Here is a 17,254-nt window from a genome sequence, read left to right as displayed (position 1 = left end):
TGGCGGTGCCATCTTACCCTCCGACCATACATACATTACACAAAACATCACATGGGGAAGACGGGTCAGAGAGGTATAACAATGGAAAATGCACCACATGAGGAAAGATAAGGAGAAAAAAATAACTCCCCCCAGGCTGAGCTCCAACAGGGAGATCAGTTTGAGACCAGAAAAAAAACACCTTTGCACATAGCACTTGAAAAAACTCTTAATACACCAAATAAACACATGACAAACAACAGGGGTGGGTAAAGGGTGAGAGACAGCCGATTTAGACAGTACATCTGGGCCTGCAGCCTGTGCGCTGGTCTCCTTGATCCACCGTCAGCATCGGAAGGGAATAAGCGTCGAAGGCGTTTGGAAAGGGAGGGGGGTGTGTGCATATCAGTGTATATGTATGTGTGTGCGTGTCCAGAGTTCAGCTGAGACAGTGTCCTTCGCCCTGCTAGGCTAAGTAAACAGTCTTCCAGCCAACCCAGGTGGCCTTGCATGGAATGGGAAGGAACAGTCTAAACACAGTCGTTATCAGGGTGTTTTTGTTCGGCTCCAGCCTTGCGACCGCAGCTGGCGCCGAGAGGGTATCCGCATGAAGTGATGGTGCTTTTTACTTTAGTGCGAACAGCTCATATGAATTTCAAAGCAGTTCTACAGTCCAACACTGGTCTCTCAATCTCCCGTTGGAGAGCCGCGAGCTTCGCCATACTTGTGTTCTGTGATGTTGTCATTCTTGTGCTCAAGGAGCCGATTCTGAGAACTCACGACAGTGTGCCTCCCCGAGATGTCATCCAATTTGCGCTCAGAGATGTTATTCCGAACTAGCCCTTCCGAGATGTAATCCAGTCTGCACTCAGAGATCTTATTCTGAGTATTCACAGCAGCCGTAGCCTTTCCAAGATCTTATCCGTGCTGCACTCAGTGAGCCCATTTTGAGAAACTCACGCCTCTTCCCATCATTTCAATCCCAGCGGGCAGGTATTATAGGAAAAACCATAAAACCTTTGAATGAAAACAAACGTCGTTGTGACAGTGATGTACACTGTCTTGTTGGTACATATGTATCAATCTAAAAAACTTAAACCTACACCATCCTCCCTATTCTGGTATTCTAAACAGTATTTAGCTGAAACCCAAAGACTGCTTGGTTGAGTTAACTTCCTGAACTATCTACAACATATGGTGGAAACCTGAAATTAAGACAGAGAAGAATAGAGTTGAGACATGACCATTACTGAATATTAAAAAAAATAAATGACAGATTTAATGATATTTTCATAAACTATTTATTTACCACATCAATAATAAGCATGGCAGGGCAAAATATTTTTTCTAACATGGCAACCTTTTGAAAGTGAAAGGAGACAGAAAGACAGGTGAGAAAGAATAAAACTTAACTGACTTTTTGATGGCATTTTACACAAAGTACTAGTACAGTATCTAGAAAATGTGGGAAAATACTGGCATCATGTACAGTACTTTCTTCTGAAGAAATTATGTTGGGACCCTGAAAAAAAATTACTATGTACAATAATGGATTTCTATAAATTTGACATCAGATGAAAACTTTGGTTGTAAGATTCGGATAATTATTTGTTAAAAGCTAGAACTTTTAAATGAGAATAAGAAAGAAAAGTATTTCTTTGTGCCCCCCTTTCCCTGTTAATGCTCTACCTGGCCCCCTGGCAAAACTTTGCTAGACACCCCCTGCACAGTTACCAGCTGTCAGCTACATAGAAAAGGATCCTGGTGTAAGTTGTCTCTCAGAAACAGTTCATAGCTTTCCTTCAACCCATTCATGTCACCTAAAAGGTAAACCTGTTTCTCCATCACCCGTTCAGTAAGGACATCTCCTGGTTTCATCACCATCATCACCAGATAACCAAACCGATATCATGACCAGCAGCTTTTACGGTCATGGCTCCAAAAAACATCAGCTGATACTAGAAAGTAATATTAAATAAATTCTAACAACAACTGATCAAGTTTAAAGGCGCTTCTGCTGTTTAACGCCATCTCCGCTAGTTTCCTCTTTCTGGCACAAAGCGGGAGATAAACAAGCAAGAGAGACGGGACTTGCGGCAGAAACGCTGATCAGCTGATCATTGATCAGTTTCATGATTGAAGTAGCAGCAGGAGAGGGAGCGGGGAGAATGAGAGAAGAAGAGGCAGCTGACAGCTGACACAGAATAACTCCAGCTTTTTGTCTTTTTTTTTTATTGTAGCTGAAGTATGGGACAAATCGCGTTTATTTTCAGCTCAATACTTAACGCATAATATTAACTCTGAATACCAGAGGATTCCGTTTTTTACAGGACGGTAGGCAACTCTACTAACTAACCATATGAATAAAAGTTCACCAGTAACATCATAGCACCCTCCCAACTGTATAGAAACTCTGTCATGCTAGCTAGTACACAGTACGAGTTATTGTAACTGACTGTAAAGTTAGCACAACGAAAATAAACTACACCTAAACTTGGTTTATATCTGACCCAGATAGACTGCAGGTCATAACTTCTTACCTGAAGCTCATTTCACCTGACAGTTGGACCGGTGGCCGCCTTGGGTCTCTCCACCTCTGCCTCCCCTTTCCCCCATCCACCTGCTGGCCTCCACCACTTGCTAATTTTACTGAACCTGTGAAAGCTCCACCATAGCCACTACCAAACAATTGAGTTATTTTTACACGTCTGCCAGCATTTGTCCAATCCGCCACCTTTCACTGTTTACATGGTTATGGAAAAAAAGATAACAACAACAAAACATCGGCCCATTTAAAACGAAAAATTACCATTGGCCCACCGTTTGCCCGGTATGCCCGATGGCCAGTCCAGCTATGCCCCACAGACAGACTGAGGCCCCGCTGCTATTTTTTGGTAAGTAAAATGTGTTTGTGTCCACTGTCCTTAGCTAGGTCCTGAAATCTAGGCAGCTAAGATGAGAAGTGGGCTCTTCGGGGAAACTTGTTTTGTAAAGTTGGTTTAGCTAATCCGTAGAGGCGAATGAATTGAGCGTGACTAAAGAAATGATGAGAAAAGCACTGGGTTGCTCTTTTGTTCAGTCATTGATGCTGGCTAAGAGGATGTAATAAAGGCAAGGTAACAGAGATCAAAAAGGAGTGGTTGTTGAGAAATAAGTGGAGAAAGAGGTGTGCAGGCAAAAAAAACAGGTGTGAGTGTGTAAAATTTGGTGAGTATTTGAGTGCAAAAATGTGTGGTCTCCAGCTAATGGAAAAGGCTGGTCGCGCGATGTGCACGTTGCGCTCTTTAAATATAAGAATTTTCCCCCTTCGGTATGCCTGTCATGTGGCGACATGTGGCGGGCTAGCAGGTTAGTAACATACAGGCCTGGGTTCGAGCCCTCGGCTCATTTGGCTCTGTGTGTTCATCTGCTAGGGGGAGGTCCCGGCAGGTGATCTTGGAGTGAAAATTTCAAGGGATGAACCTTGTTCAGCCTGGGCTTCCCCTGACTTTTTGTTTTTTCTTTTACCTGCCAGCAACAAACAGACCTCCTTGTTGTCATGGCTACCAAGGACCACTCTTCTTGTGCCAACAAGTCATTGCCTGACAAAACATTATTTCCTATGTTTCCCTGTGTTTTTTTTTTTATATCTCCAATATCTTTACATCTCTTGCATCTAGCAACAGGGTTTACAAACGCCTTATCCTCTTTGTCCACTTAAAATATCTTTACACAACTATTCTTATATTTCTTGCAACATCTGCTGTCCTCTTGCCCACATTACTCTTCAAAAACACTTTTGTAATGTCAACCACATTTTTGGAACTAGATAAATAAAGCATATATAAAAGTCACTACCAAAAACTCATTGCGGCTTCTACCTTGTTATAGGAATGTTGTTTGTGACTCAACATGACTTGATTTCCAACCCTGTTGGAGTCCTGGTTCAATAAGCCGTCCGTTTGTGAGATAAGTCAATTGTTCCTTTCTTCCTAGTACAAACATATTGTTGTACTAGGAAGCAAAAACTTTTCTGTGATTAATCTGGCAGATTTGAGGTTTTTGTTTTAGTGATAGATTGATTCTGATAGGTAGGTTTGGGTTGTTTCCTTTCTAAGAGAGAAAGAGTTTTTCTATACGTGGACATGTCTGGAATTGGGCCTAATATTTGTGTAACTGTGCACTTAGAGAAAACCTGTCAGGTGTCAGCCCTCTGGTGATGGTGTTTTGTGTGTTGATGATTTAATAGTCAGCTCTCTTTTAAGCAGGCCTGCAAGATGGGAATTAAAAGCACCATAAAATCTGTCATTGAGAGCAAATATACTGCGAGCTTCTCCAGATTACAATGGGCTTCAGAGGAAATTCACCTGCCTAGGATGCTGACCATATTAGATGGTAAGTGTCTAAAAGGATTGTAGCGATTGAGTCTATTCCTAAATCATAGTGAACTGTTTTTATTTTTGTAATGACGTCATATTGCTGTGGGTGGATACTCAAATTAGTGCACGGTTTTCCACTCTCAGCAATAACTGGTATGAATGTGTGTGACTGGACTGTGACTGGACTGATGATGTGGACTAAGTGTGACTGACTTGAAATTGAGATTAAGGACAGTAACCATTTTAAGATTAGTCACTTCTAATGCCTAATCCACCCCAAACAGTAAAAAAAAAACCTGTAGGTTCACATGAGTGTGTGTGGGCCCTGCAGACTTAACCCTTTAACTGCCACTTTTCTGTGATTTTTGTGTGAAGGAAACTGTTTCACTGGCTGCTTGTTGGTTATAGTATCACACTGTATTGTTGGAAAATGTTACAGTGGGAAAAATGTGTGTGCAATGTGAAATACATACTGTGTTAAAATCCGTATCACTCCTTTCTTAGCAGCATCTCTGGAATCTGTTAGTCCAGGCCTGACCTCCAGGACGCTCCGCTGCTAATGTTTTGTTTCTCTCTAAGAGTGCTTGTGGAGGATTTGGCACAGACACAGACAGACATGAGTGCAAGATGTGCAGTGATTACAGAACATTTTAGTGTTGGGCTCATTATCATTACTATTCTCATGTTCTACTGCGTGACTGATTTGACAGATTTTTGAGTGCCGTGTATTACATAAAATCGGTTCGAGGTCAGTAAGCACAACAAGAATTCATACATAAGGCGCACCAGATTATAAAACGCATTGTCGATTTTTGAGAAAATTAAAGGATTTTAAGTGCCTCTTATAAAGACTCGATCCTGCGTCGTTCATCTCTGGAATTCATCCGCTGGCCTCTTAACGCTGTGCACCACACAGCCACCAGAAGAACACAGGCAGTTCTGTTCTAGTTAAAGTGCATCCCCGCCACCTGCCATTGTCACAAGCTGCTCACAAGGCGTTACCCAGTCAGCCGTGCCAACCACAACCCTGGCAATGTGTGTCTGCTTCAAACAGTGTTACCAATTCCTCAGTAAGGAAAATCGCTACTGACTTTCCTAAAAGTCATTACAAGTGGCTAAATGACATCATCGACTAATTTGCATAATTCATCATGTTTATGTAAACTGTAGGAGAGAGAAATAACATCGTGGAAGTGACATAAAGTGGGTAAACACCCTTATATGATTATATTTAGTTGCGGGGTGTGCAACAAACCCTTTTGCTTGCGCCGAGCAGGATTTCTGGGACGTCTTTGTTGTCATGGCTACCGAGGACCGCTTGGATCAAGCTGGCCATGAATGGTTATGAATGGGTTCAATTTATCCTTTCTCCATTGTCCAGTGCAATTTCTATAGCAGGTTTAAAGGTAACACAGTTGACCAAAGGGCTTTACAAGTCAATTCATGCACACATATAAAATTGAATGAAATGAAATTTGTTATATTAGCTTTAATCTTTTAACTTTATGCACATTGCATCATCATCATCATTGCATCAAGCAAAAATGAAATCTTTTATGTGGCAATGCCGGCTTCTGTACTTTAGAAAAAAAATCAACAGCTGTAACCATATTTATACAATTTTCATGTAGTTTCTTAGTGGCTCCTTGGTGGAGGAGACACCCACCCTCAGGGCTTCCAAAGCTAGTATACTCTTACTGCTGGTCCCAAGCCTGGATAAATGAGAGGATTACATCAAGAAGGTCATTTGATGTAAAAATGTGTTTGGATCCGTCTGCTGTGATTCCCTTCTCGGGAAAATAAGGGAAGAGCCAAAAATATCCGATTCTGTAGTTTTGTTTTCTCTTTTTAATCAAACATAACTCAGTAGCGCTCCATTTTCACCTAATGTTAATGTACAGTAAGTACTAATTGTGGGCTAGCAGAATCAAGGTGATGACTAAGTAACATTTTGTAAATTACAGAGTAGCTCTTAATTCCACAGAGCTAGGTGATCAGCTATTTGGCACAGCTGACAGATTTCTTTCAGCTAATTGACCTGTTGGAGTCGTGGTTCAATAAGTCGTCCGTTTGTGAGAAGAGTCAATTTCATCAAGCAGCAGCTCATTAGCTGACTGGCTGGTTAACTGTTTCAGTAACGGAGCCAAACTCCTCCTTGAGCAGTTTGAACACGTTGTCCGAGAACTCGTCTCTCGGCCTGCCCGTGCCGTTCAGCTGCACCGGCAGGAGGTCGGGGTGGTGTGGGATGTAAGAGGACGGGCAGTGCAGCTCATTTAGAGTAAACCAGAAGGTGTCCGGATCCACCTGGATTAAGTGTCGGAACACACTGTGCAGGAAAGGGAAAGAAACATGGGAACGGGATTAGTTCTGAGCTGTGTGTTGCTTTGTACGTAATATCTATTGTATAGAAAACACCTTCCTATAATCCAAAGTGACAGACTGAACCAGTTTTGCTGGCTTTAACATGCAAACCAACAGTTTAACTATAAGCTCATTAACTCAACACTGCCTTTCTCTGCAGGTTTGTTTTTTTAAATCACCTCCAAGCAGGAAAATACTTAAGTATATTAAACCATGTGTTTTACTTGTGGCTGCTATGTTGCTACCCAAACACTTAGATCAATAATTCAGAATGATGTGAGTTATTAAAGGCTCCTTGCATACTGCATTCTGAGCTATTTGTTTTTATTTATTTACTTTTTTTATTCACAACTTCCATCTGTCCTTTACATTACTGTAGGTCTCACAGTGCACACATTTTGCATCAGCTGCCAGTGTAAAGGTGAATTGAGTTCCCTTTCAGATTCATACACACAGTATTGGGAGATCACGGCCCTACATGTCCTGAAGACACTTCTATTCACGCCTGTAAGGCAACTGACCTGTGATGATATGCCACATATAAACTCGTCATCACAGTCATTCCTCACTGTTTATGCTCTTTACCTGGCTAGGAACACTTTTGCCAAGTTGGGATTGCTAGCTATTGTAAGTTAGCTCTGTTGTGTGCCAACCTGAAGTTAGCTTAACTGCTCCTGTTGGTTTTAGCCACAACTGCTGAACTCCATCTGCGTATTTCTGGAAGTTCCTTTCTCAAGGGACAAAATGAGTGAGGGTGATTTTTAAATCAGGTCCACAAACTGGTTTACTAAAGTTTGGGCTAAAAGTCTTGCATTACATTATTATAAAGACTTACCTTAAACAGGCTTCTTGCAGTCTGATGGGTTGTCTGAAGCTCAGGTAGGGTAGACAGGTTTCACAAACCACATCTAGGTCTGCTTCAGCTGAGAAAACCAAACACAGGACATTTTTACTCATATAAAAATTGTAATATTTTTACCTTTTATCTAGAAATTACAACAGAAATCAACTTGTAAAAGAAAAATAAAAAGAATAAAATGGAACAAAGTGAATTTCACTGATTAATCACAGCAGCAGAATACAGTTTGAGCTCGGTGCCTGGTCTTCGGGTGGATTGCTCCCTGCAAATATGTTACTCATGAAACTCCAGGAGCACACAGGTGGATGCTGGGGTGGTGGATGGGCTGAAACAGCAGGCAGCGGTGCAGCAGGATGTGAGGAAAGTGGGGCACGTTACATGTGCAGCTCCAGGCTTCACTACATACATGGGTCCTGTTGAGAGTGCTTCTTTTCTGATTATGTCCAGTGCATGCACATGATGACACTTCTATATCCAAAAGAACAAATCCTTTAAAAATATGATCCTGGTTCCAAAAATATGGGGTAAAGATAAGAAGGGAGGAGGGAAAGAAGAGGAACTAGGAAAAAGATGAAAGAGTATAAAAAGTAGACCAAGCCTGGACTTTACCTCTGATAACTCCTCAGTAAAACTGCTGAGGTGGTTCAGGGAGGATTTCACAGCAGGCTGTTTGCATATCCCTGGATTTCAGACATCCACTCTTCCACTATTTATGGGCCTGACTATGTGCAGCGCTTCAGCTGTTGAACTGCGCAGTTTGATTGCAATTCTCTGTGAGGTTGTGTGACGAGAAAGAGCCCGTTCTTCTTAAATATTCCACGTGGCCAGTTTTTAATCGTAAATGAGGATCATGTGCTGTGGCTTTAACAGCTTCACATGTGGAATTTTAAAGGCAATCTGAGAAAATATCTGTAGATCATGTTGTTGTGTTACAAGTCAATATAGAATCAAAGCAATGTTTTAACTTCTTTTGCTGAAATAATCTACCAGTGTTAAAAAGTGACGTGCCAGTTGCTCTGATGTCCGCTGATCAAACAGATCAAACAGTGTATAAAAAGTATAAAAAGTAGACGTGTGTTTCGAGAGGTTAGAACGTTAAAGCTTACCAACACTAATTGTGCCTGTCCAGTAAATAATAGAACTATTTCTGAATGAAATAAGCCTGTTGTTGGGCAGCATCTTTCATTCTTTTACTATTAAGAGTTTAAAAAACTAAAGACGACTTGAATAATTTTGACTCACGTAATGAAAAGAAAGGTTTGTTTTACTTACCCTGAAGGCTCTGAGGACTGCTAATGGGTCATCAGTTGTGAGTCTCTGCAGGAGTGCTGGCCAGCAGCGATGAGCCATAGGCAGCAGTTCATTTTCCCTCTCACTCAGCACCTGAACGCACAACTCCAGCACGTCCAGTACCTAAAGACAAAGACGCACAACACACCTAACAATTATCTCTGTTTTGATCCTGATTATATGTGAGCTGAAACTAATTACTGAGGTCTTCTGAGCAGGCACGACTTCAGCACAGACTTATTTCTGTTTCACTCCTGGACCAGACTGAATGTTTTTCCTTGATGAGCATTACACCAGTGAACAGTCCTCCACACAGTTCTGACAGGATGAATTGTACCAACGCTGGCGGTCCTACCTTCACAAGAATGATTATTTTTGTTGTTAGTCCAACAGTTGACTCTACATAAAACTACTGATACAGTACCTTGAGTCAGAGCCTGAGGCTGGGATCAGACAGCAGATGAATGCAGCGCTCCATAACATCCTTAGCGATGCTGAGGTGGGAGGGAAGCTCTGCTTTCACATCAGGACTACCAGTATCTTCAACATCCTCACACTCAGTGGGAGGGACTTCTGCAATGGAGCACATGTACAGTTAGACCGCCAGTTTAGCAGTGAGGTTCAGATTTCTATGACTCTTAATTACAATGATCCATCTCCTCTACACTCTGAATCTAATATCACCACTACAACCTATAGCTTATATTCCACTGGCCCTTAGACAGACCTATTACCTCGGTCTTCAGTGTTATAATCATCCTCTATTCCAATGCCCTCTGTCAGTTCTTTCTGTTTGCGGTAATTCAGCAGGAATTGGCGAATGCTGAGGTCTTCCTGGTCACTGGAGCTCTACCTGGACCTGGCAGACGTACTGGTCCTGCTACAATTGGAAGTAAACCACCTCGCTAAAGGAAAAACAAGACAACAATATCAAAATAGGTTTGATTACAATAAAATAAGTCAGTTAATCAAAATCAGTGTGACACAGACGCTGATGTTTTTTGAGAAGAGCCCATTAGTGATATTTAATTCCATATTTTTACCGTGAGGGCTTGTAAAACTGCAAAAACTGCAAACACCTATAGTGCCGCTGTCTAAAGATTATTATGAATATGAATTCTACAACAGAAAACGATTCAGCATTTAAACCATCACGATGTATTAAATGTTTCCAAAGATACTGATAATTTGATAACAAGCAAAGTTATTTCTCCTCAAAATGCGAAAGACTAAAAGTGGGATCAACCAGTACATATAATATTCATCCTGCTACAAGTGGAAACAACAGTAAACATGAGTAACTCCACTGTGTGTCCATCCGGTCTTTAAGTGATGACGTGATGAATCCTACTTCTGGGCCCAAACTACTCTGCGTTTAATAAGGCTGTTGTGTTTTTAACATGTTTTAATGCTTTGTAACTTGTTCTATTTAATCTCAACAAGCCCCTTACAAAAAGTAAGTGATCACTGTCGGCCTCTCTCAGTTTTTATTACAACAATTCATTTTAAAGCTCAGTTTTTAAAACCTTAGTAAGGTAAGTTACCATGTAACTACAGCCCAGGCAATGCAGCAGCACATTAATGACTAACCTGTATGTAGATGGATTATCTCAGTTGTTCTCTTGACTGAAGTTTGGTCCGTTTACAGCATCCTGCCATGCCACTGCATTTGTCCCTAACCATCGGGAACCCTCACCTTAATTCTTATCCAGTGGAAAAAACGTTCCCCTTCATCACTGTGTTAATGTTATGCTAACATAGCTGTTTCGCTAGTCACATAGCACATCACTATATACCAGCTAGCCAAACTTCAGTAACCCTACAAACATCACTGCTTCTTACTTTCCTGTCTTCATGTATGTCAGAAGTGATAGCAGAGCTGTATGGGGCGCCGTTTGTAAAGTGAAACATGCTGAAATTAACGGCAACATTTTTCCACATTTAGCTCAAAACAAGACCTTTTTTTACAACATTTAGTAAAATATTTGTAACTTTTCATATTTAAAACAGAATTTTAAATGTTAAATCTAAATGTTAAATATTCAATCTAAATGTTAAATCTAAATATTATATTTAAATCTAAATGTTAAATATTCAATCTAAATGTTAAATCTAAATATTATATTTAAATCTAAATGTTAAATCTAAATATTATATTTAAATCTAAATGTTAAATCTAAATATTATATTTAAATCTAAATGTTAAATCTAAATATTATATTTAAATCTAAATGTTAAATGTTAAATCTAAATATTATATTTAAATCTAAATCTAAATGTTAAATCTAAATGCTAAATGTTAAATCTAAATATTATATTTAAATCTAAATCTAAATGTTAAATCTAAATATTATATTTAAATCTAAATCTAAATATTATATTTAAATCTAAATCTAAATGTTAAATCTAAATGCTAAATGTTAAATCTAAATGCTAAATGTTAAATCTAAATGTTTAGGCTAACATGCAAATTTATTGCACGGATCAGCGGAAATACCAAAATAAAAGCTTTCCGAAAACCACTGGCGCAAAAGTGTGCCGGTAGTGGTTGTAATGATAACAGCAAATCCTTATTTGCCTAGTATCATGTTTTATGTTGTTAATACTTCTAGACTGTAGGGGGAGCTAGAGAGCCAGAGGAAGTTACCTCGGAGTAGACTGTGATGGCGAAGCTTTGTTTACATGTGAACCACAGTTCGATAAAATACCTTCTCTTCAAGTAATGGTGTCATTCTTAAGAACCCACAACAACATAAAGAAACAAGACAGTGGTCAGACACGTTCTCACTCCCTAAGCGTAATAATTTTAATTTTAATTTAATAATTGTCAACATTTTATGCTTTCGGGTACCCAACACGTTCCTAAATGACGGCATCGGAAAAAGGAGCGCACATGAGAACCGTTTGGACTCAATCTACACATGTTCGTTCATTTTCTAAAAATCGCCTTGGAAAACACTATTTTACGTCATTTAACTGCTAGTAAAAGTTAGGAATAAGGTTAGGGATAAGGTTAGGTTTAGGGCTGGAACACATGGCTGGAACGTCTATTATGGCGGGACCGTCATTCCACTGGAATTCAGCCATAACCCGGCACCGACCATGGGAAAGCACGTCCGGCGATTTAGCTGAAAACATCGGAAGATCCGTTTTTTCGGCTATCCAAAGGTTCAGCAGTAGTGCACTCTTAGCAGCTGCAGTCTCCACTTCACAATCGCTGCAGCACATGTCCAGCGCTCGTAGGCAAGAAGTGAAGCAGCACATGGCGGGAAGAAGTGAGGGGGAGAGCAGACACAATTTTGCACCGGAGGTTTTCGGGAAGCTTTTATTTTGGTATTTCCGTTGATGCGTACAATAAATTTGCATGTTAGCCTAAATATTTAGTTTTCTGTAACATTTAGATTTAACATTTAACATTTAGATTTAACATTTAGATTTAATATTTAACATTTGATGAAAAGTTACAAATATTTTACTAAATGTTGTAAAAAAAATTACTCGAAAAAACATGTTTTAGGTAAGGTTTTGAGCTAAATGTGGAAAAATGTTGCCGTTAATTTCAGCATGTTTCACTTTACAAACGGTGCCCCATATTTGTAGACCTGTTGACAGGGAAAGAACTGCGAGTGCGACTGCCTTTAGAAGAATTGGACATACTGCTGGAAAACTTAGCACACTCTTAATTCAAGTGTGTGTTCAAATTGTCAGATTTGATGGGAAGAAAAGGATAAGCACAAAGGCAAACTCGACACATATACAGCTGCAGTAATTTGAGCAAAGAGCTGGGTTTTGGTTTTTTGGGGGGGGGTTTTATAAAGTGACACAAAATGCTTTAATTGCCACAACAAACCACTAAAACTGTATTCCTTTTTACTTGATATTGTCAATAAATACAAGATTGATCTTTGTGACATGCCTTTAAAAAACGAGTAAAATTGACAGTGTTTATACCGGAAGTTGTTACATTCCAACTTATTAAGAAAAACTCTGTGGAATTGAGAAAGGAAAACGCTGCCACTCGGCATATTACCATGTTGCCACCTCTTAAAGAGTTTTTAATATTTTTTTAAATCATAATAAATCAAGTAAGGATTGTATTTTCTTTTCTTTGTTAACAAAACATCTACTGGACTGCGGAGTAAATGGGGACAAACTTGCAGGATAAAAAAAAGACGAACTCTGCTGTGTTTCCGAGTAACCGTATTATGGAGAGAAAAAGAGCAACAAAATTCAAAGTGCGGCCGACATGACCGCAGCCGAACACGTGAGAGCTCACTGGAGCAGTTTCTCATTGATTCACAAGTCCAAATATTTAGGAAGACATCCCTCTTTTTATGTATTCTCCTTTGAACTTGTACAGTATCTTAACTCAATTAAGAACTCCACTAACCCAAAAGCTATAAAAACTATTGGTGTTTGTGAAAAAAATTAAGATCTTTCAATCACTTTATTCTTTGGCTTGATCAGTTACTTTCCCCCTAGCATATTTATATTGTTGTTTCTGAATACTGTTCTTGTATTTGTTTATCTATGCATACAATTCTTTTGTAAGTACAACACCATTATTGTGGTACTGTTTAATTCCATTTTGTATTGTACTGATGTTTAAATAAAGGTTTAAGGAAAAAAAACAGTTTTCTTCTGCCATGCGCACCCGAGTTACGAGCTTAACGCGGGCGTTTGCGCATGCGCGAATTCTCGTGCATTCGAACGACTTACCTCATAGAAGGTTTTGATGTGTTACGTCAAAGAAGTCCTTTAATGTGGTTTTCCTTTGATCCGGGAAAGTCCTTAAATAGAAGCCAAGCTAAGTCAAAAAGTTATCACTACCAGAGACCCCCTCGACAGTAGTTACATGTCAAACTTACCACGCTCTTTCAATTCAGAAAGTTTAGCATTTCAGGAAGATTTTAACAGAGAGAATCCGTGTGAAATAACAATGTCTGCAACACAGGATTATAATACTCAAACCCCACTGGTCGTATCACCAGATGAGCTGTCACCGATTATCGATAACGCCTTCAACAAGCTCGATGATGTACAGTGGACTTTAATAGAAAATGGAGCTTGGGATTCTGATATTCAAGCAGTTTTGGCTGATATGATTTCTGAAATCATACAGATCACCTCAGCCAACATTTTGAGACGTGCTCTTCCCATCATTCAGAGCGATGCATCTGCAGAAATAGAAACAAATCCATCATTTGGTGACTCCATCTCAATCACTATTGCAAACCTGCTCAACATCCCAAAGCAGATATGTCACAGTGCTAAAAAGCTGACAAAGATGGTTGAGGAGGAGATTTCAAATAAGGTCAAATATATAGTCGCCCTGGTCAGAGAGCACTTCAATTTACCATCAGACCCCGCTGTTTACGTCAGTGGGGCAATTCGTAATATTAGAAAACTGCGTGTCATGGTTTCTCATGCTCTCTCATGCTTGAAAAGATATGCAAGTAAACTGAAATGCCCGTGCATGGGAAAGGAAAGCGATTCAAGTAAGTCTGAGTCCAGCAAAGATAGCATTGAGTCCAGCATCTCAGTCAAATCAGCCACCCAGGAGGTTAGTGAGATTCTGACCAAATGGTGTCAAGATTCAGATTTTACAGATGATGAATTATCGGATGATGACAGCGATATGGAAATTGAGCCACCCGCTGAAATAGAGCAACTTTCAGAAAAGAAAGAAAGTTCAGAAAGTGGGGAATGTGCAGAAGCTGAAAGGCAGGCAGAAAGTATTCCACCTGAGACCCCAGTAGAAAAAATTGCAGCTGACATTGTCAATATTATACTTGACAATCTCCAGTGCACTGACACTGATTATTCGTGTCACAGTGAGAAATGTACCTCACCCAAATCTGGATTCAACGGGGGAATCATCTTTGATAAAGTGAGAGAGTTTTTTACCTCACGTGCTCGTTCCGCACCGCAAAAATCACGCAAACTGCATTTTTCCAAGATTGCAGGAAAACATTTTGAAAAGATGAAAGGGGAGCTGAAAACAACAGTGAAGAAGAGCAAAGACTATTTTATTAGTCTGTCAAAGGTAACCCACTCCCCTGAAACTGAGAGAATGGGTTCCCACGACAGTATGAGTGTCAGCCTCCCAGGTTCAGCATGCGAAACTCCTCGTTCAAATTCTAGCATGTCTGTCCGTGCCCCTTCTAGAAGCTCATCTACTCTGGGAAACATGATAAAATCTGCTACTCCAACTAGCTTTAATGTCATCAAATCTGAAATTAGTGACATATACAGCGAGTTCACAAAAGAGAAAGAACATGACATTATCCAAGAAAGGCTCGAAAACATTAAAATAAGCGAGAAAGTGAAGAATTTCTCGAGAGAATTGACAGAGAAACTGTACGACCATTTAATGATAAGTCGTATATACCAAATTCCCACAACTGTTATGGGTAGAAGTCTATCAGACTCCGTCATCTCCAAGACACCACAGCAAGTAGCTGAATCGAGAGTTTTCTTTTCTCCTGAAGTCCTCTATGTAATCATAGAAGACGCAGTTGGAAAGTTTTTGCAAAAGATTCTGCTTTTGGTTGATGGTGAAACAATAGATGAAATTGTTCAGAGCGAAAAAGTGTCTGATGCTGTTGAAGAGATCCAAAAGGTCATGGCAAAGGGACAGAAACGGGCAAGAGACACAGAATCAGACTATTCTCAGAAAAGTGTCAGAGAATCTAAAAAACCCTGTCCTTCTAGACCAGCGTCTCTGGAAAAGCAGGTCAAGTCACCAGAGAAACGCTCAACATCCTCTTGTTCAAGTTCAACACCAGTTCTCGAGAGGATGGAGGAGGAAATGTCTGGAAAGTCAGAGGACAGATTCTCAGAGGATATACCCTCGGAAAAGTCTGAGGAGAAATTCTTGGAAAAGTCTGAGGAGCAAACCTCAGAAAAGTTAGAGGAAAAACTGTCTGAAATGTCTAAAGAGAAACCCTCAGAAAAGTTGGAGAAAAAGCTCTCAGAAGTGTCAGTGTCATCTCAGGCAGCATCCGAGAACCTTGCCATGTGTCTTATAGCTAGACTCGTGGCTCAGTACAAAAAGAGCCTAAAAAAGCCTCTGCTTTCATTACCTAACAAAACTTTAGGAGACATCATTGAACATCTCAACAACTTGGTGCAACCTGAAATCAGCATTGAGGAGTCTATAACAAATCTGGACAAGAATGTGAGTCAATTAACCAAAAAAATGTTTAAAGGACTCGTCAAGGAGTTTGGCTCCACAGAACAGGTCATGAATGCTGCTTTTGCAAGTGATAGTTCATTTGATGAGGCTATTTTGAAGCATTTGAAAATCAATTTGGGTGTCCTCACAAGTCCTCCACAAAAGTCCAGAGTTGCCAGGTTCTTTGCAGCAGTGGGAAGAGCTATTATGTATCCCTTCAGATGCTGTTTTAAGGGCAGCGATGACTAAAGACCTTGACTTTTCCACTGCCTTGCTTCAAATCAAAATTCCTAAAAGTCTTTACAGTTTTCCTAAAAAACTAGTATATCTTCACTGTGTCTCCTTTGTGTTTTCCATCGTACCCAGCCAGCCGCAGCAGATGGCTGCCCCTACATGAGTCTGGTTCTGCTGGAGGTTTCTGCTTTTTAGAGCAGTTTTTCCTCCCCACTGTCGCCAAGTGCTTGCTCATAGGGGATCATTTGATTGCTGGAATTTTCTAAAGATGGTGTTTTGAACTGTAAGGTGGAGGTCCTACAGGCCCTCCACCTTACAGTTCAAAACACCTTCGGGAGACTTCTTAGTTAATTGGCACTAAAATTAAATAAAAAAAACAAAACAAATTAAAAACAAGTGTACTTTTGTTGTCTTTTCTTGATGTCAACCACAAATTAAAAAAGTGTAGCATATGTGTACTCTGGTCATCAGTACTTGTATTTTAATGCAGTATAATTTGATATAGTGATCATTCTGTGACAAAACCAAACCTTCTGCTCAACTGTTCACAATAGAAAAGTTTAACGTTTACAATGATTGCTGTAAATTTTAGCTTCATATATCAGATACTTTCCTGTTTTCAAATATTGGTTTAATGTTAAGAGATATATTCTAAAACACTTCTTCAGCTGAGAATCAGAGAGGAGAAACACACAGTTTTACTTGTTGCTTAGCAAGGGCAGCTCTGAGCTCTCGCATGAGAGTGAGGGCTCAGGGACTCGCAGCTCTGAGACTGCCCTGGTCTTTATTTTATACAGTGGGTGTTTGTTCCTTACATTGGAATGTGGATGTGTGTGTGTGTGTGTGTGAGAGAGAGAGAGAGAGAGATATCAGGGTTTGTATATGGACGCAGTGCAGCTGTTCCCTGATCACCTGCAGGAGTTTGTATATGGGGTTTGTAAAGTGAAACATGCTGAAATTAACGGCAACATTTTTCCACATTTAGCTCAAAACAAG

General features: G+C 40.0%; 1 protein-coding gene across 1 annotated transcript; it reads left to right on the top strand.

Annotated features, from left to right (window-relative positions):
• Positions 1 to 13,600: 13,600 nt before the first annotated feature.
• On the top strand, positions 13,601 to 16,680 carry LOC148096915 (uncharacterized). Its single transcript, XM_087833710.1, has one exon. It carries the CDS (start codon positions 13,703 to 13,705, stop codon positions 16,271 to 16,273), a length of 2,571 nt encoding a protein of 856 aa, XP_087689836.1. The 5' UTR covers positions 13,601 to 13,702; the 3' UTR covers positions 16,274 to 16,680.
• Positions 16,681 to 17,254: the final 574 nt, after the last annotated feature.

This window comes from Neolamprologus brichardi, chromosome 20 (genome assembly GCF_056152115.1).
Source record: "Neolamprologus brichardi isolate AB-2024 chromosome 20, ASM5615211v1, whole genome shotgun sequence".
Lineage (NCBI taxonomy): Eukaryota > Metazoa > Chordata > Actinopteri > Cichliformes > Cichlidae > Neolamprologus > Neolamprologus brichardi.
This window is presented reverse-complemented; position numbering and strand designations above follow the sequence as displayed.